Raw genomic sequence first — 21,241 nt, 5'->3', positions numbered from 1 at the left:
ATTCAGAGTCAAAAATATGACCTTAATGGGCACAGAGCAATATATGAACATTCTGAACAGCCTTCTTCTGTAGTAGTAACTGTCCTACAATAAATTAAACTTCAGAGTTCCTATTTCTCCCCTACTGTATATGAATAACTTCCACTGCAGTCAACAGGGCTCCAGAAGTTCAGCATCATACTCAGAATCATGAGTCAAATTCATCCTTGGTATAACTCCCCTGATGTTTATGGAGTTACGCCATGGATGAATTTAGCCACTGGTGATTTTAAACCCAGACACCTCGTGTGTGAAAGTTAAGATCACCATCTGTTATAGGCAAAGCTGAAATATGTGCAAAGAGATTTGCAAAAAGGTTGTTCTATCACCTGAGATCAGAAGCAAATTAACAGTTATATATGCTGGAAAAAACCATCATTTTAAAGCTCTTCTCAACTCTTAATTTCTCAAGACATGGTTCAAAGCAATTTGAGCTGATTCCCTAAAAAACTAATAATCTTTTTATCCGAGTTGCTAGTACTTACTAGACAAGCTTGGGGAAGAAAGCTGTTCACCCTGGAGATACTCCACATCCCCTCAAGGTATTGCTGAGCCTGGATAGTCACGGAGCTCAAAGCACCACTGAGGCCGCTGGGAGCCACAGTTACTTGAACACTGGAGTTTGGAAAACTGCTTGTGCCTTGAGGCCATCCAAGTCCCTTCTTTCTCTCTGTCCCAGAGAAAAGATTTGTTGATTTTCCGGACTGTCTACCCACCTGCCCAGAAACAAGTGGCAAATCCCTTTGGGATGACACAGTCACCATCCTTGGTAAGACACCTGTCAATGCTCCAGAACTTTGAGGGAGGCCAGGTACTTCTTGATAGCTGGCTTGATTAAGGGTGTGGATCATTTGAATGGCTTCCTGCTTCAGCTGATTCAGGTGGGTGGCGCAAATTTCACATCTGCTCTCTCCTTCATTCCTGTTTTTCTGTAAATAGTCAGGCACTTGAAGCTTATCAAAAATTAAAGCTGATAATCTTGGGTCCTAAAGGGGAAAAAAAAAGTAGAAAAAAGAAAATCAGTCCAAGACAAGCACAGAAGAAAGGAAACACAGTCTACAACTCACTCTTCATCCTTAGTGGTACTTGTAGTGAAGGTATCTTGCTAACTCTTAGGCTTCAGCTGAGTATCCTGGCAGACTCGCAGCCCGTAACTGATTAATCAGTGTTAAGGAGCTTCATTTGTATAATGCCCAGCATGAAAATTATTATCAGAGTTTAACAGTGGAACTCGTGGTGCACTTGATAACTACTCATCTACTTACCCTTCTAATTAACTCTCCTTTTGAAATGTGCCCATGTTTTTCATGCTCTGCAACAATGTTGTTTATGGTGCAGACCCTACTAATATCGTAATGCATTTCAAAGGCATGCAATCATCTTAAAGCCATGAAAATTAGACCGCAGAGCACTAAACAGATTAAAGCGTGACCTGGTAAATATTTTGTGGTCCTTGCCCTCAGTGTTGAATAATCAAGTAGCATCAGAATTAGTTTACCAGATACTGACCGCAGTTGGCTCCTCTGTTAGTTAGGAACTACATTTCTGAAAATTGTGATCTAGGTGATGGCAATATTTCCTTACGGTACAACTGCTTTGATGAAAAATACATTTGGAGCCTACCGCAACCTTCAGAGGTGGGCATGCCAAGAAGCTGATTTGAAAGCAACACCTATTTTGTTTCCACTAAATAAGCTTTTCTCTTTCAAAGTCATTTCATGCCTGTCCAGACACTTTAAAACCCATCGCTGTGCTTCCAGTTCAGAGATACAGTAACCTATCTCCTAAAACACGCAACTGCCTCTCCTCCCCAACAGACTATTCTAAGGATTAGTGAAGAGAGTAAATCCAGCTCTGTTGTTAATCTGCTACTGAATACCTAATGCTGTGCAACAAAACTGGCCAACTCCAAGCACTCATGTTGAGTTCTCCAGACAATTAAGGGTTTAATGAAAGATCACAGAGCAGCCCAAGGTTTATTTGTTTAATTAAAAAAAAGTGAAAAAATGTTTAATTTGCTTGTTAATGATGAGGGCAGACAAAGCTAGTAACATAGCCCTATCGTGTGTGCGCTTAGAGTGTAACCAGATTAGTACCCTTTTTTTTAAAAAATGTGCTACTTTATGCTAAGCTGTGATTGCTCTCAAGGAAATGAGCAGCTTATGGAAGACCAACATATCTGATTTTTAATTATAATATACATCAGTAAAAATTGTTTTTAAAAATCCTGGCATTGATATTTTTGCTTTGCTTATTATTCTCTTCCAAGGGAGCTATTTCCCTGCAGTTTGAATGTAAAAAGTCCAAAAACACTATTTAACAACTCAGGCAGAATCTTGGACTTGATTTCATCATCATCTGCTGGAGTACTCTTGCAATGTTTTCTTAAACGTATCTCACAAAATACAACACTGCTGTTGATAGAAGCTGTTAAGAGAGTATTTAGCATCACACCATTCATTAGCTAATATCATTAACTATTGTACTTCTTTTCATTATGCTCCTAAATTATTGTCCCTTAAATGAATATCTGAACACGGATATGTCTAAGCCTTGGGAATTATAAAGTATTAGTGCCGACAGCACTACACCATTAGAATGAAAAAGAAGCTCTGTTGCTATGCTTGGACAATTATGTCCCCAGTACATTGTATGAGTAAACTGATTTATGGACTCAAAGGTGCTGGTTTTACTTTGGCTTTGCTCCCTTTATGAAGCTTGACCCTACTAAAATGATCTTTGAAGTTACAGGAGTTGCTCACAGTCATGACAGAGGAAGCCCTTCCCCTCCCCAGTCTACTGAGAGATAACACATAAATAAAGAACCCCCGATCAGGCAGGAAGGAGCAATTAATATTTTAGGAAAAAGGAAAGGAGTACTTGTGGCACCTTAGAGACTAACCAATTTATTTGAGCATAAACTTTCGTGAGCTACAGCTCACTTCATCAGATGTAGCTCAAATACAGACTAACACGGCTGTTACTTTGAAACCTAATATTTTAGGATCTTCTAACCCACCCCTAAGCAGAAATGAACCCTGACAAATAAAGAAAATGAAAAGTCTAGTTTCTCGGGACAATCCTGCACACACTACTGAGCACTGTAAATAAATACTGAACATACTCTCACTGTCTACTAAGAAAACTAAATGGTACTAAGCTCAGTAGCAAGTGTTTCCAGGATAGAACTCTCTGGGCCAAACCCCGCGAACAGTGACACACCTGATTAGCTTTACTCACTTGAGTCGTCCCACAAGAAACACATACTTTCAAGGTATAGTGCTATTTAGTTCTCTTACGTCAGTGGGACTAATCATGTGACTAAAGTTAAGCCCAAGCATCAGTGTTTCCAAGCTCTGGCATTATGTGACTAATAGGGCAATGCTAAAGTGCTATTTAAAATAAGCAAATTACTACATGAAAATGTTTTCTGATCAAAAGTGTGCTTCTGATGTAAAGAAATCAGTAAGCCTAATTCTGTTCCTCCTTACGCCTAGTTTCCAGCAGGGTAACTATTGACCTCAATAGACTTACTCCTGATTTAAACCAGTGTAAGAGAGAACAGAATGAAGCCCATCACACATGGATATGTGAAGTGAGTAACACCCGTTCAATCAAATGTGCAAAGTTACAAAATCAAGGTGATACAAAAATGTTTTGAGAAAACAACTTCTTTAGGAAATTACACTACACCGCTCATGTAAGTGTATTGTAGTGTAGATTTAAATATCGTAATTCACTATAAAAACAGTCTCCCCTTTCCAGTGGTTGGATTTTATCAAGCAGTTGCAGGAGGCCATTTAAATTACTCAAGCAGTTTCTCTAATCACTTCTTGAAGCTCAGCCCATCCTCCTCCAGCTTCTCACTGAGGTACCAGCTGTGCACAGTTGGATTACTTTTATTTTTCCACTCAGTGTGACAAGAACACCTGGCTCATGGATGGGTGTGAAGGGTAAAGGAAACACAAGTTACTGTTAAAAACATTAAACGTAACTTAAAAGTTAAGCCAGCCCAATGAAAGGGATTTCACTACCCTGTGACAATCCTGAGTCCTAGTGAATCTCCACTTCAATAGCCTCAGCTCTAATAAGCCTTATGGGGAAGTTACACTCACATGTTTTACAGAGGGAAGAAATTAAAGTGACCAAATGTGCTCTGTGCCCTGCAAGCAAGAGGGGGGAAGGGGAATGAGAATTCCAACCACAATTACTGCCTCACAGACAGAAGGAAAAGAGCCAGACAAGGAAGGTTATGTGGTATGATAAGGACCTCAACATTTAAGACTAAGCAGTGCTCCAACAACATTTTAATCTGTTACACTACAAAGGATGGAGCAGTTGTCTTTTACGCTGTAGACTGATATGTTGATCTTTCACTCAAAGCACATTAACAAACCACACAGTACTTGTCACACCTATCATGCTACCTCTCTATAGCTACTTTGTGTACACCATTAGTAATGATCTGCAGAATGCTTGAATGAGTTGAATGGTACAGTGCAGTTTACACTGATAGTTTCCCCTGTTTCTGAAAACCTAATTTCACTTTTAAGCTTGTTTGCTACTGTATGTGAAATCTGGAAGGGCATAATCAACCTGTAGTAAAGGCACAATCCAGCAAACTTTTACTCATGAGAGTAACACAGGTGGTCCTATTAGAGCCAATTGCACTGAGACAGAGCCCAATCCAACACTCCATAAAGTCCCAGGAAGTAAGCACTATTCACATGAATAAGACCCATGGCCTGGTCCTGCCAACCTTTAAGTGAGATGTCCCTACTCACATGAGTAATCTCGCTCACTTCAGTGGGACTACTCACCTGAGTGAGGATTACTCACACAAGCAACAGCTGCAGGATTGAAAAGTAAGGAGGTAGATTTTAAATACCCTGATTCTGTTCCCAGTAAATCTATGGGTAAATATCTCATCTACTTCAACATGAGCAAGACTGGACCCAAAGTTTGCCTTAAGGTTTTATCTTTGATGACAGTAATAAAAATAATTTCACAACAAGCACAAGTAATGAAAAGGTAGCTTAAAAAGAGAGAGAGAGAGATCGGTAATTTTAATTCACACTTCTCTGATTTCTGTCTCAGCTATTGCATTTCTGCCTAATCAAATTTGACAAGGACCAATGAATTTGCAGACTATAAGGCTGCAATATATTCCATTTGCCACAAAAAAAGAAAGCATGTGTTTTCTTTAGTTAATATTTTTTAAATAAAGGTTTCAAAGCATACCTCACAACTGTAAAATACAAGGGGCTGAATGAATTCCCATTGAAGCTGATAGGAATATTCCTATCCACTGTAATGGTAATCAGATCAGGCCCTAAGTCCAGAATTTTCAGAAGAACCTAAACTTCCATCTAGGCATCAAAATAAGTGACCAATTGTAAAAAAGGTCAGTACCCTATATGCCTTGATAGGAGCAGAGCTCTTTTGAAAATCTGACCCCACTTGTGGGTGCTGAGCCCTTGAAAATCTGGCTCTGAATTCTTTTGAAATTTTGGCCCCATATGTGCATTCACTTACGTAAAGTCTGCAGATGGGTACTTTTGTCTAGGCAACCACAAGAAGCAGTACTGGCTATTCTGCCACTGCAAAACAGAAAAAGTTTAATCTTTAAATCTTACCTTCAGCTATTTACTTCATATGCCCACGCTAACCAACAGGAGAGAAAGAAGAAAAGCATCTGGATTTTCACTTAAGAAGCTGCAATCGTTGAAGTAATACCCACCCATCTTGTAACCTTATCCTTTCAGTGAGCATTTATACCTGTAGTGTGAACAAATGATGAGAGAAACGGCCAGCAACCATCCTTACTAATTACCTACAGGTTTCTCCTTGTTCATATAATTCAAGTGAATCTTGAACAATATGCTGCATTAAACTAAATTCTCTGTTTTAAAAGCAAAATATTTGAAGAAAACTAAATCATTATTACCTTAAAGATAGACCGAGGTGCAAGACATTTTTCAAAGATGCTTTCTGAGAAAGGAACGTGAATGTACTTTCTCAGTGCAAAAGGATCAATGTTAATGACTTTTTAACTTAATTGCCTTTCCAGCTTTCTGCTGTGTTGCTTACAAATTAGTTTTTACCTTACATGACATTGTGCAATATCCACTAATATCTTCTATATTGATAAACAGTTTGAAGGTTGAGGATTGTGTTCAATTATCTATTCACTGATAGAAAAAAAGAACACAGTGCTCAGCAAAACCAGAGGCCATTCATTCAGTGTAATCAGAGAAAGAGCAGGATGAATGATTCATTTTGAAAAACCTCAACCACATGTATCATGTAAGTGACATCACAGGGCAGGCACTAATTATCCTATGGAAGGGAGAATATGAGTTATGTTTCTTCAAGTAACCCATGCTGTAAACTCACAATCCTCCTACCATATATCTTCATAGTATATATGCAGTAAAGAAAAAAACTTGCAAAACCCTCACAAGAAAAGTATTGACTAGATGTCACCATTTTTTAAAAAAGCTAAATGTATCTGAAAATTGTAAATGTACTTGAAAATATCTCTCTGAATAGGGAGGCTTGGGCACCACATCTTCAGAGAGACTAAAATGTGCCTAAGTTTGAAAAAAAACTACATGCCTTTTTAAGGCCAAATCTTGCCTGCTCTCCCCACATGAGTACCACACTACCTTTAATGGGACTATTCATTTAAGGCAGGAGAATTTGGTCCTCCCTGTGCAGCTGTCAGTGGTAAAAGTCTGCAAATTTTATTTAAACATTCATTTCATATTCCGTGTGGGGGCCAAATCCTCAGCTGATGTACCTCAGCATAGCTCCGCTGACTTCAGCCAGCTGAAGGTCTGGCCCTCGATCTTGTGTTTTAACTGTAGCTAACCCAGAGAATTTTGAAAATTGATTTGAGCATATTTGAATACCTAATTTATAAATATATTGCATTCCTTTACACTGACATTCATTTGTATAAGCAAAGTGAAGCGCTATGTTAAATCTTCTTGAAAAGAGTTGTCACCTTACACTAAAAAAGATTGCAATGTGTTTAGTTATTCTAAACCCTCAACTGAGCTCTTTTTAATTCCATTTCCTGCCCACTTTAATGTACTTTAGTGGCCTGCAGTAAAGTTAAAGCCATAGGTGTGTGTCATAAAGATGAATTGTGCTATTGGAATGCATAATACAGTGGAAACAGGAAATGAGAGCAATCTGGTTTATTTACATCTCAGACGCCCATCAGCACCTCAGCCTACTCCCCATTGGTTACAAGGTCCTTTCCTGTTATCTTGTTGCATAGGTCCCTGCAAGGATTTGACTTGTAACCTCTCACAGTGAAAAGGTAGAGGCTGATGGCTCAGAGATCTGTGTTTGTGAACAGGCAGGCTATTCAAGCAAAAAGCCCTGCAGTGTATTTAGTTGAAAGAAAACAAAATAAAGGTAATGGTTGTGATTTAAAGTAATTAAAAGACACAAACAAAATGCAGAACCCCAAAGAGATCCCCTATCACAATTAAATTTAAGTCAATACACAGGAACCAGACTACTTTGGAAACAGTAATTACTATCTTACAAAATATTACTTTTAATCTCCTTTCTTTACGATCTAATTAAACAGATATTTTACTTGCATTTGAGTCAATTTTAGTATTCTGTGTATTCTATAAACTACACATCCAAACAAGTATGCAATTTTATGCTTATTTTAATAGAGTATAACTTCATTTTAAAATGATGACTTTTAATTTGTACATTTATTGTTGGTTTTAAGTAATCCTTTAATTTTTTTCTCTCTATTCTGTGACTTACTGTAAGTTCACAATGCAAATTCAGCACTGATTTTGTTCAGATGAAAATGTGCTCTTGCAACATCCATTTGCTACATTTGCTTGTTTCCACAGTATGCATCCGATGAAGTGAGCTGTAGCTCACGAAAGCTTATGCTCAAATAAATTGGTTAGTCTCTAAGGTGCCACAAGTACTCCTTTTCTTTTTGCGAATACAGACTAACACGGCTGTTACTCTGAAACAAATGATTTCAATGGGACTGTTTGAGTAGTAAGGTACTACTGAATGCAAGTAAGGGATCTAGAATCTGTACAGTGTACACAATTCACACTGCTCTGTCAAAATGTGCTTCAGAGGAACCACCTTGTCAGGGAGAAAAGGATATTTTAGGTTTCAGAGTAACAGCCGTGTTAGTCTGTATTCGCAAAAAGAAAAGGAGTACTTGTGGCACCTTAGAGACTAACCAATTTATTTGAGCATAAGCTTTCGTGAGCTACAGCTCACTTCATCGGATGGGGGGGGGGTGAGAAAACCTGGATTTGTGCTGGAAATGGCCCACCTTGATTATCATACACATTGTGAAGAGAGTGGTCACTTTGGATGGGCTATTACCAGCAGGAGAGTGAGTTTGGGGGGGGGGGGGCGGAGGGTGAGAAAACCTGGATTTGTGCTGGAAATGGCCCAACTTGATGATCACTTTAGATAAGCTATTACCAGCAGGAGAGTGGGGTGGGAGGAGGTATTGTTTCATGGTCTCTGTGTGTATATAATGTCTTCTGCAGCTTCCACAGTATGCATCCGATGAAGTGAGCTGTAGCTCACGAAAGCTCATGCTCAAATAAATTGGTTAGTCTCTAAGGTGCCACAAGTACTCCTTTTCTTTTTAAGGATATTTTAGTCTCTACCCATTCAGTCCTTGGACTCTGCTGAAAGCGATGATTGTGATGGTCAGTTCTGAGAAGTTTTTCTTGTCATCTCTGACAAGAAACAGGATTGAGACCAACATCCCATTTCATACAGGCACTGGAGAGGTAGGAGATGAACAACAACTTGGGACAGATCTTCAGCTGGTATAAAGGATGCAGTTCTGTATATTTCAACAGAGCTATGTTCATTTATATCGGCTGGACATCTGGACTTTTCTATTTGTACAGCTCAAAGCTTCTGGATTCCTACCTCAGTGAAAATGTCAACTTGGAAAACCTGGACATGACTCTCTGGAAAAAATGCTTGGAGTACACAGGACAGCAGTATACAGACTCTTGTGTTGTTCCAGTCAAGCCATCTCAATCCAACTAAACGGACGCTTAACACCAAAAGTTAGGAAGTTGACATTTTTCCTAATTTTTTCATAAAACAACTCCTCATACATTTAATTTCACCTTAAAAGGCCAGCACATGGCATAACATCATACCCATTTAATGTATCTTTCACTTGCTCATTTTATGAATTACTTTTTTAGTGAATGAACACTTGAGGAATATAAGGTAATGGTTCAAGCTTTCAGAATAGCCAGGGCTGCCTATTGTGTATTCCTCCTAGAAGCTACAAATTGCCATATGCAGATGGCTAGTTAGCACAGCAGGAGGTCTATCTCCGGAAACAATGTATCTCACACGATAATTAAAGTGTCACTACTTCAGCAAAAACTGACTTGCTGGCTTGACTTGACTTTAAATTTACAGTGGTGGGGATCACATCCTCTCTGTGGGGTGAGACTTTTCCCCCTCCCTCCCACTTGGACTTTGTTCAGAAAACTAAGCAGGAGGGGAGGGGGGCAAAAGAGGAGGAGATGGAATCCTAACTCCCCAAACCTACAGATGACCCATGTGTGGCTTCAAGACCATCTCTCCCAGTCCCTTGACTGGCACAGGGTTCCTGCGGCAGTGCTTTGAAGTTTCCAGTGTAGACATACCCTACCTCTCCACTCCTCCTTTGAGCCACTGCATAAGCATAGATCCCGTGGCCTTTCCACCTGCCCGCCCCCTGAAGACAGCTCTGCACTTTTCAGAGGTGGTTCAGACACCCCTTTTGCAGCCACTCCACTTACCCCTTCCCATCACAGCCCCACAGCGGGTCTTAAGTGATGTGGAGAGGCATTACAGTCACACTGCCAGGGCCAAATCCTTCTCCAGATGCCTCTGGTGCCATACAGATAGCTGACTCCCCCTCCCGTGTGGCAAAGGGAAAATATGCAAGTAGATCATGCGGGATCATCCCCCAAAGAACCTTTCTAAGAAAATCTCTTGGCCAGGAGATAATGATCTCAGTCACACAAATGGGAGCTGAAAAAGACTTATTAAACAACCCAGTTTCTCCCCTCTCAGAGCAGGACTGTTCTCTACAGTTTCGTTAAGCAGGATACTGACCACACATACTTTCTCTGCACAGCACCATGCCAGGGGAAGACTACAGTCTTGCAGACTGACCTGCTATTTGTGCTCAGGTGCCATGGGTGGGAGGACAGAGGCGCCAACAGGATAGATTTTAAATGCCCTACTTCCCTTTGGAGGCTATTCACAACCCATGCAATTCAATGTCAGCAAGTTTTTCAGCCTGCATTTTTCTTGCCTTAAGTTTCTGCCTTTACTCCTAGTTGTACACCCTAAATAATTCCTCATCTCCTACATGTTTACATAGTCTATTATCACAATCCCCCACACTCCTTCACAGTTGCCTAGCCAAGATGTACACATGTAGACAAATGAATCCTTCCAGCCACCTATTCAAATCTGTTGCTCTTCTCTTCATTCTCTCCAGTTTGTCTGGAACTAGCTGGAACTGAACACAATATTCCAAGTTACAAATAACTAGGCACCAGAATTGATAAAAGTGCGCCAACTTCAGTACCTTCAGCTAGAATAGCTAATTGTAGGGGGCTCATTAAAAAGCCAAGTCAGATGCTCTGTGAGAGAAAGTAAACCAGCAGTATTTGATTATAAATGGAAAGACATCCACAACAGAGCTAATGAAGCACCAGTTATGGTGACAACAGGGTGGCATGACACCCATCTGCAGGCTTATCTCCCTACTGTGGATTTTATCACATCTTCATGAAAAGTTTACTAGGTAAACACATTGCTCAGCAGACCCAGAGACATTTCTTCCATGTTTTCAGGAGGAACAGATACCATGTAACAAAAGTAAGTTTTCCATCATACATATAGGATGGGTAGACAGAGGTATCAGAAAATCTCTCATTTAGGATGAAAACAAGGGATAATGGGATTCATTATCATTTTAGGATTGCCCCCCAAAAAATAAAAAAATCCCAGATTGTTATATTACTATTTACTTAGATTGTTAACTCTTCTTTTTTTTCTGTGTTTGTACAGCTCCTAGCACAACGGAGTCCTGACCCATGACTAGGGATCCCAGGTGCTATGGTAATAAAATAATAAAGAATTATTATCATTATTTATTTACATATCCGCACTTAACTGAACAGCACAGGATAATTTCTTACCTATTAAATAAAGCTGTTTCTAGTACTTCTATCCTATGCCAGGTCAGACAGGCTGTTTGCTTCTCCCTTCCAGCAGGTGAAGGCAGGAGGAAAAAAAAAACACTATCCTTACATAAGAAGCTTATTGGATGCTAATCTCCAGCTGCATAGTCTAGGAGCAATTATAATAATTACAATAACTATGGGCAATAAACCAAATTTCAGCTGTAACCCCTTCAAATTACTGACTGAGGTGTCCGGGCTGTCTGGACTATTTTAAGGAACCTACCTACCTGAGAGACAAAAAATTACCTTATTGGCTGTTCTCCTATGCCAGCCGAAGTAAATCAAAATTATATAGGTGGGATTATCATGGAGTGGTAACCTGCAATACCTTTGTGGATAACAGCTATCACTAATGCTGATTCAAAGTTTGTAGAGAAGCTCAAGTTCTTACCCTGCACAGTCTCTGTGGAATGGAATCTAGTCCCACACAAAGCAGAGTGACTCCCCTTTGCAAAGTCTCCCTGATGCCACACATGAGCCAACAGCAGAGCATCCTTTAGAACTCCACCAGGATCTTTTCAGGACTGCCATACAGAGGGTGTAGTCCTGAGAGGAACTGAGCACCCACAACTCCCACTGAGTTTAATGGGAGCAGTTGTGGGCACACAGCATCTTTGGGCGTTCTAGGGAGAAAAAAGGAAGCGCCCTAGATAAGACTTGGTCTTCATGAAAAGTGAAATAAGGATCCCATACAACTCCCCTACACTTCTCCCAAAGGAAGAACCCATTCACAGCACAGAGCCAGATCCTCTGCTGGAGTAAAGGAGCTATGCAGTTTACACCAGCTGAGGCTCTCGCCCATTGGCTTTAAAATAAGAACCTCTCTGAGGCTCAAAAGCTGATCCATCAAGTCTTTCAGAACCAGAAAGAGTTACCAGGCACAGGAGTTCTTCCAATGGAAGCAACATATCAGGGATTGTTTTAGGGATACTTAATCCTATCCCAGCGTAGGGGGTGAACTAGTTGACCACTTGAGATCCCTTGCAGCCCTACATTTCTGTGATTTCTTTGTTAGCTGCTCTAAAATACCCCACACCGTCTAGGGATAAACAACTCCAAAAAGGAACTGAGACAAAGTGTACACTACTGAGGGCTGCTACCCAATCTTTATGGGAACTAACATTTAACCCATTGTTGAGAGCCTTCCTGAAAAAGAAAAGACGGCCACAACCAAATGTGACAGTGACTGCTTAAACCAACAATAAAGTAAGCTAGAGAGGGAAAAGAATAAAATAACATAGGCCACTTCAGGATGTGTATTGTTGAAATGGGTGTGCCTATTGTGACATGGACATTTGACCACAAAGAATTCCATGAAGACTTCCAACATTTCACATAGGCAACCAAACAACTGGTAACTACTTTCAATCCAAACTGACCCGGGTCATATTAAAACCAGAGAATGAGAATTACCATTCTCCTGAGCCATCTAGTCACTCTTACAGGATTTTTAAACAATTCTGTTATCTAATGTAGCTTCTATAAACGTTACACAAAATAAATACATAGGATGGGGCATGGAGACCTTATAGTCTGATACCATAGTGTAGAATTGTGTTACTCAAAGCCTGAATTTATCATATAGTTCAGGAGTTCCCAAACTTGGTTTGCGGCTTGTCCAGGGTAATCCCCTGGTGGGCCACAAGATGCTTTGTTTACCTGAGCATCCACAGGTACGGCCGCTCGCAGCTCTCAGTGGCCGCGGTTTGCCGTTCCCGGCCAATGGGAGCTGTGGGAAGTGGCGCTGCCCGCCAGTAGCTTCCCCTGAACAAGCCACGAACCAAGTTTGGGAACCCCTGAATTACAGTGGAATGTTTTTATCATCATTTGTTTTCTAGGCCCTTCTGGAAGAAAGAAACCTAACTCAACACATGTTAGGAAGAAACAGTCGGTATTAGTGAATGGAGGGTTTCTTTAAGAAGAGAAATTACAGCCTCAGAGTGAAATCCTGGTCGCACTGAAGACAACGGCAAAACTCCTTCGACTACAAAGGAGACAAGCATCCCTAGCCTAACCCAAAATCAGCTATGAACATTTTTATTTCATTGAGCTGTCTATTTATTTCGGTGGAGGTTCATGCAACAAATGTATGCAGAGTTTTTGGATGATGAGTTGAATTAATGTGGAAAATTCCTCCCACTTTAAAACTGAAATACTGTGGCACTAGATTTTATTGTCTCAATTTTTCAATAAAAAACTCAATGATCTATGTTTTATTGCTATTATAAAAAGGAAATATACATTGAAAAAAGAAAATCTGTGTATATATGTCTTGCTAATATGGTTATGATAAAACTTGAAAGCCAGGGTGCGTCTACACAGGAGCTAGGAGGTGTGCTTCCCAGCGCAGATCGACTTACATATGCTCGCTCTCCTCAAGCTAGCGTGCTAAAAATAGCAGTATGGCCACAGCAGCAAACGCAGCAGCTCAGGCTACCAGCAAGGGTTGCTACCCATCCAGGTTTTACCCCGAAAGTCAGTTTTTGGTGTCTGTGTCCAGCTGCCATTTAGGGTTGCTAGGTGCCCAGTTTTCGACTGGAAAGTCCAGTCAAAAAGGGAACCTGGCAACTCTAAATGGCACCCAAACTAAATGTCCAGGTCCCACAGGGTGGAGGGAGGCACCAGGTCATTAACTCGCAACGGCCCTGCTCAGGCGGGGCCACCTCCTACCTGCAGGCAGGCTCCTTGAGACTATCCAGCAAGCAACGGGAGGGGAGAAGGAGAGGAGCGAGTAACAGGGGCCCGGGGCGGAAAAGGCGGAGGAGGAGCATCACCATGGGGGCCTGGTTATCAGTAATTAGAAAGGTGGCAACCCTACTACCTGCCCAAGTACAATCCTACCCAACTCCTGGGTATATACAGACGGTCCCTGACTTATGCAAGCGTTCCGTTTCAGAACATCTTGCGTAAGTTGAAATTTGTGTAAGTCAGAAACGTATCTCCAGCCATTACGCCAAAAAAAAAAAAAAAAACCACTCCTATTTCTATCTTACAGAAGTTTTTCCGTAAGCTCGGATTTGCGTAAGTCAGGTTTGCGTAACCTGGGGAGCATCTGTACTCAGGCAGCCAGCTCAAGCCACCAGCCATGCCACTGCATTCACACTTCTATTTTTAGCATGCTAGCTCAAGCGGAGCTAGTGAGTGTATGTCTACCCAAGATGGGAATTACGCCGTTCAGCTGCTATGTAGACGTCGCTAAGACAGCTCCAGTTGTGGCTATGGCGTAGCTGTTCCATGGATCCACAGAGTTTAAGGCCAGAAGGGACCATTATGATCATCTAGTCTGGCCAAAGAACTTCATCCAGAAGAACCAGTGACCCCAATGATCCTACTTAATAAAAAGGACACTTCACTATCTCTTAAAATTGCACTTGTATTCACACCTGCATACCCTCAAAAAACAAAGTGCATTTAAAGGAGTGGTGTTTTTACGTACAGCGAATGTGAATACTGTACAATAAAAACATGTCTGGGTAGATCCGCGGCTGGTGTAAATTGTCATAGCTCCACTGGAGTCAATGGTCCCATCCCAATTTACATGAGCTGTGGCTCTGACCCCAAAACTTTACTACCTAAGACACAAATATTGTCGTCTTGAGAAATCTGAATGACTTCCTGAATTCCCAGCTCCCAACATAGCCCCCTCAGGACACTGACTGTATAATGGTAATATTTGATTTATCCTTGTAGTTCTGTTCTCAGAGAAACTCATTATGCAGCAGTATGCTCAAAAATGTGCATTTTATTGCACAAGACTGAGGCCATGATTCACAGGGAAAACTTGCATGGAAGCTACGGACTGGGACGTTGTAGCTCCAGCTCTGATCAGCAAAGAAGCACGGGTATATAAATTAACCTGGGTATTTCATAAAAGCTCCTGCATGTAAAGGTTAGGCAAGAGTGGCGAAAGCCCATATTCTGAAGAGCCATTCATCACAAACAAACAAATAAAAAAAGGGAATGACAAAGCAGCACAGCCAGCCCACTCAGCCACCTAACTACATGACAGCCCAAAGGCATCTCCAGAGCCATCAGAACAACTGTCTGTGGAACCTGCCAATGAGCCAGATGCTGCCGCTGGAATAATGCTTGTGTTAACATAAATTCAGAGATGTGAGATGCTTAACAGAGAGAGAGCAATCAATCTTCACGATTATCATGTGGCTGCCAAGCTTTACTACTATGCCACAGAGACATGAAAACAAACTTCGTCAGAAACATTTTGATTCTCTTTGACAGCCAACTTCTTTTTTTCTCCCTTCTATTTAAAAACAAGCGGTGATCTGGGTGTAACTATAAATGACCTGATGCTTTTCCTGCGTTAACAACAGAACCAGGAAAGAATATCATTCGCTAAAGAGCTCCCTGCCAAAAAGCCAATGAACTTATCATACAGTTTAGGAAATTCCTATCTTGCACACCAATTAGTGACCCAACAATGATTGATTTTATGATCCCATCTTGACTTACAAAGAGAACTTCCTTTGGGGCTCAACTTTCCATTACCCAACATGTGGAAAACTGTACATGATGGATGCACTATGCAGACCAAAGGAAAATAAGTAATTTTTTTAACCTTGATTCCACCACGCTACTCATGTTTTTGTCTTCCCACAGGAGATGCACTTTGAACAGTTACTTCCTTTCCTTGCCTTCACCTCCTACCCCTGCCACACACACAGTGGCTCTTGATCAAAACAGAAACAACAACAGGAACTGGCAGCTACTAGTTACAACTGGATCAAAACATCTCTATGCACTAACACCTCAGCCAATTCACTGTCCTTGAAAACCCTGCTTTAATGCTCTTCTGCTCTCCCACACCAGAAACCATTAATGAAAGTGACTCCTTTTCACCCTGAAGCACCGCATATTAAAAGTCACTGCTTTTTAATCACAACCCAATCAGTCGCAGGCACTCACATCTCAGAGCTCCAGAAAGCAGCTGAGCATATTTGGGCACCTGTATGGTGAGAAAATGTACTGATAGAAAAGACAGGCTGGATGTTTATCCATTATTTATTTTATTTTATTTAACTAACAAAGGCCCCACTATACAAAATCCAAATCTGTGCTGTATGCTAACTGCTGTTGGAATGGCTTCGCTGAAAGCACCAAAACACCATTACTGGGTATTGGGCTTATAAAGAGTTAAATACAATTGAGCACATACAGACAGATTGATATGCAGTTTTCCACTGACTTACAAAAACCTTAAAAATTAATGCAGTTACTGTAAGTGCAGGGAACAGAGGCAAACAGGCATTTCTACAACACATGGTGTGTTTGGTAGAAAAGCGAGGCACCAAGCCCTTGGCACAGTCATGAGATCCTGAGGTATGGGCACCCCACTCCTTGCCATGTCACTATTCTGGGCAGTGGCCACAGAGCCACTTGGAGACCTCCCAGCCAGGCCACCTGCCTTTAGAGGCAGAGTCCATGAATCTGTCTCTCCAATGCCGTGTGTGGCAGTGGGGTCTCCAAGGAGTGGCCACAGAGGCTTATTCTGTGCCAGACCTTGCCAGGGCTGAGCCCCAGCACCTCTGGGCTTAGCAGTTCATAGCCCCGGCACCTCTGGGCTTGCTACATCAGTTACGAACGTTAAAAAATGGCTTGAGCCCTGGCACCTAATTTCTTGAGCCCTGGCACCGCTTCCCTTACAAATTAAGCATTGGAGGCGGGGTCTCCAGCAAAAAGTGAAAACCGAAGAGACAATGTGGAAGCTGTGGGTGCCCCCACTCAGTGCAGTTTAAGCTGCAGCTGGCTGACAGCTCTGACATGGAGGTCTCATACTGTCAGCAGCTTCATTATCCCAAAGAGCTCCCCACCCCACCCAACAGTAATGTTTTTGAGCTCTGTGACTGAGCCCCTCTCAAATCCCAGACCCCTCTCCAGACACACATTCCCCGCAGAGCCTCCTTTCTCCCATGCAACAGTTGCCTCCATGTCCCTACAAGGGGAGAGACAAGGGCCAGGATCACCAGAGGCCCAATGGAGGGGCATGAGCTTCTGTTTCCTCCAGGGCTCCACCAGCAATTTGGCTCTGCTCCCCTACCACACAGGGGAGCAGCACACTGTCTGTGCTGAGGCTTATACTAACCTGGCAGTAGTAGTAAATATTTATAATATGGTACTGTCCATAGGCCCAACTGGGAGTGGAGCTTCATTGTGCTGGGAACTATACAAACCTAGAAAAGAGACAATATCTGTCCCAGGGGATTTACAATCTAAAACATTTTGATTTCACCCCAATGTACCATATAGAGCTACGGCAACTCTGAAGTCCACAGTGCTGTGTGCATGATGACAAAAAAAATACTTCACAGAGAGAAAGCTTATTCAGAAACTGTCTGAATGAAATAGTAAGATTCAGTCTGAAAAATATTGAGTATAATTAAACAACCTGTACAAGACACAACTGACAGAAACACTTACTAACCAAAACCATTAAACATGTTAATGTGCATGCTGCAATTAAAACTTTGCAAAGCACTACAATGTACACCTGGCTATCGCTCTGACATCTGCTTCAGTTTTATATGTGTTTATAAGTTGGACCAAAGAGAAAGATAACTGATTTTATGGACTGATCATGACAAAAATGACAACATGTTATAGTTTACTGTTCACCAAAAGTGGTATAAAAACTCAAATAAAGCATGTGTACTGTTCGAAATACTTACAGTTACCACATTTTATAATGAACCATATATAACCAAATGGCTTTCATCCTCTATTGAAGAAGAATAATTTTATTTTAAACTAAGGATCATGTCATAAAATGAGAGTGAATTCAGAGTTTGAACAATCACAGTTGTGCTGAGCATATTTTTAGGCATATGGCAATTTTATAATGGTCATTGGGGATGAAGAGCTAAAATTCTATTGCAGACTCTGAATTTAAGACTTTTCACATAAAGCTGTACCTCTCAGGAAACGAAGAATTTGTTAACTGTGTGACTGCCATGACCTCAGAATATATTAGCTGTTACATTTGGAAGTCTTGTTCAGTGTAAAAGAAATCAATTTTTTTGCTGTAGATCCAAAAAGTCACAACTAAGCCTCTCTTCTTTTGTTTTAAAAATATTCGTTACAGAAAGCAGAATACCATCTTATATAGACTAAGCATACACCCCCAACACTCTGCAGCTACAATATGCAATATAATGTTCCCAAATAACTGCCCTGATTACTATTGTGAGTCTAGCATTTAAAAAGTTCCTTCCTGTTTAAAATGTAGAAAGCCAAGTGTATTTTCCCACCACTTGCCATTGTGTAAGACTCCTTTCAATTTGCAGCAAACTAACTGAAGATGGATTACCTTCCAAAGTGAAATTTTTAATTAAGCATTTTTCTCTCATTACAAATTTCCTAAACACATCTCTAATCTTGATGACAAATCTCAGAGTGCAGTAGGTGCACCTACAGACATCATGCTCTTGAAAATATCAAAGATAAATAATCAGGATTTCCATCATAACATAACATGAAATGAACAAGATATACAAAAGGTGCTACACACAAATAGGGCCTATCTGAGGGCTTTTTGAAGGGTGGCTGTTGATGGACAGCTTCCCTCTCCTCCATATGACTGGAAACAGCATAACTATTAGCAGGTCGGAGGAGAAGAAGCTGATACGCTACACTAACGCAAAATTATATCTTCCCTTTGCACTCAACCCCATGCAATCATGTGCTTGGCATACGGACACATGGTCATCCCTCATATGCCTGCTCTCTCTAGACATATCCCAGCATGAGCACTCCCCCACAATCCAAAAAAACCCATACAACCTCTTTCCCTAGGCTGCCTCCTATCCATGTTACACCCAATTCCCCATGTTCACTCCATCCCGGACAACCTCACACCCATCACTCTTCCTGCCCCTTGTGGGATAACCTTCCCCAGGCAGACCCCCTTCCCACAACACAATGAAGGAAAGAAATGGGTGTAACCCCATCCTCACAAGAGAAAATGAGAAGTGGGGCTTATCAGAGCCTGACCTTTCACACATACACACACAAACACAGAAGGGAGACAACAGGGAGTACAGTCTTCTACACCAGATCTTCTTTCAAAAGCCTCTCCCAGCCCAGCCCTCTCTTCAGTGACTGATTGATAATACTGGGCACACACAGATGGAAAAATATCAATTGGATCAAGATAGTACACAGGTCTAACAACTATTCTACTGATGCATCACTAGCCCATCATGCACATGGAATCTCCCTCATTCCTGGGCGGTCTACCCTGCACAAATGACACTTCTCCACCCTCCTCAGAACTGCTACTATTTCTCTCTGAAAAGCATATAAGAGCATTCTTCACTCCTCTAACTGACAGAGCCTGGTGACAAGCTAATGTTGCAAAAAGAAAACCAAGCGCAACTCTTGCCACACACTCGTTTCCCAGTCAAAATTGCTACAAACAAAATTCTTAAGTGAGTGATGCTTTCAGCACAGGGCAAACAGATCCAAAGTTTGCATATAGCAAGAGCAATTTAATAATTTCCTTTATATTCTTTTTTTAATGTACTGATTTAAGTGATCTATTTTGATGGATTGTCTCTTTACAAATCCTGGACCCAGGAAAGAAAATCACAGAGACTTCACTCCATCGGTCTCCCTCCCAAAGAAAAGGTACAATCCTTAGGGAGATAGTTTAAAGTGCCATTTAGGGATGCGAGTAAAATAAAACAAGATAAATAATAAGCATTATATAGAGCGTTATATCTTCGAATACTTTTAACACATGATCTTCACAACATCTCTGTACATTAGTTTATCATTCCCATTTTACCATCAAGGATACTGAAGCACAGAGAGATAAATGCCCCAATTTTTAAGAGCACACATCCAAGTTGAGCACACAAAAAGCCAATGAGCACATGTATGGAGGGGCTATATGTGAGCTAAGGTATATGCACATGCAATTCACTGACTTGCATGTGTGCACTGAGTAGTGTGCACATGCAAAAGTAAGTGGATGCTTTTAAAAATGTGAGCCTATTTTACCTGCCCAAGGTCCCCCAAGAAATCTGTGGCAGAGCTGGTACTAATACACTGGAGTTTTAACTCTCACGCCCCACTCATTCCTCTCGACAATGCTGCTGATTGAGCTGGTCAAAACAATTCAAATTTCAAAAATGTTTGACGAATAACAGGGACAAATTTGTTGCAAAAATTGTTGCGAAAAATTCATCCTATTTTTCCACCTGTCAGTTCCCCATCTATTGGCCAAGACCTAAAGCCATTATTCAGTCAAAAATCTCATTGACTGCAGTAAGAGCTGAGTAAGAACTTCAGGTTTGACCCTTTCTGAATACCCCACAGTCCTTTAAAAATCATTAGGTTCTTCCTCTCTTTAAAAGTTATTACTAAATTCCATTCTTTCAGCAAGTGAAAGTGAGCCGGAGAGAGTTCTATTTTCCCTTTCCCAGAGAATCTTGGGAGGGACTCAATGAGATTCTGACTGAGGATGGGCCTGAATCTAGAGTGCCCCAACAACACTTTCCAATGTGCTATCCCTTTCACAGGATCTGGTGAGCTGGCTGAATCCTGATAGCATGCTACAGGAGCCTAGACAATCCAAACAGCAATGAGCTGCCCGCTGAAGTCACTGTGAGTCTGTCCATTGACTTCAATGGGCTTTAGGTCAGGCCCCTGCACCTTTTCAGTTGACATTAACATTTGCTGCCAACTTCCTAAATCCTACACCCACAGAGACAGGTAACTTGCAATAAATTGTTTCAGCTCCTTTAGCTTGTATTTTATTCCACATGCACTAACAGGCCTGATTATCTACATGTAGCAGGGGCAACATTATGCTTCATAAGCTATTTTTCTATTTCTGTAGAGATCATGCAAGTTTTTATTTGTAACTATGTTTACACATTACCTCACTAAGTAAACCT

At 41.1% G+C, this 21,241-nt stretch overlaps 1 protein-coding gene across 2 annotated transcripts in view; it reads right to left on the bottom strand.

Moving 5' to 3' along the window:
- Positions 1 to 21,241, bottom strand: part of KIF26A (kinesin family member 26A) — a 136,420-nt gene that overhangs the window by 88,853 nt on the left and 26,326 nt on the right. For both annotated transcript variants that reach the window (XM_074956332.1, XM_074956333.1), the window contains exon 3: positions 525 to 1,025. In XM_074956332.1, coding sequence (XP_074812433.1) covers positions 525 to 1,025 — 501 coding nt within the window. The remainder of the gene's footprint in view (positions 1 to 524; positions 1,026 to 21,241) is intronic.

This window comes from Natator depressus, chromosome 6 (genome assembly GCF_965152275.1).
Source record: "Natator depressus isolate rNatDep1 chromosome 6, rNatDep2.hap1, whole genome shotgun sequence".
Taxonomy (NCBI): Eukaryota; Metazoa; Chordata; order Testudines; family Cheloniidae; genus Natator; species Natator depressus.
The sequence above is the reverse complement of the archived record's forward strand: the minus strand, read 5'-3'. Positions and strand labels throughout refer to the sequence as shown.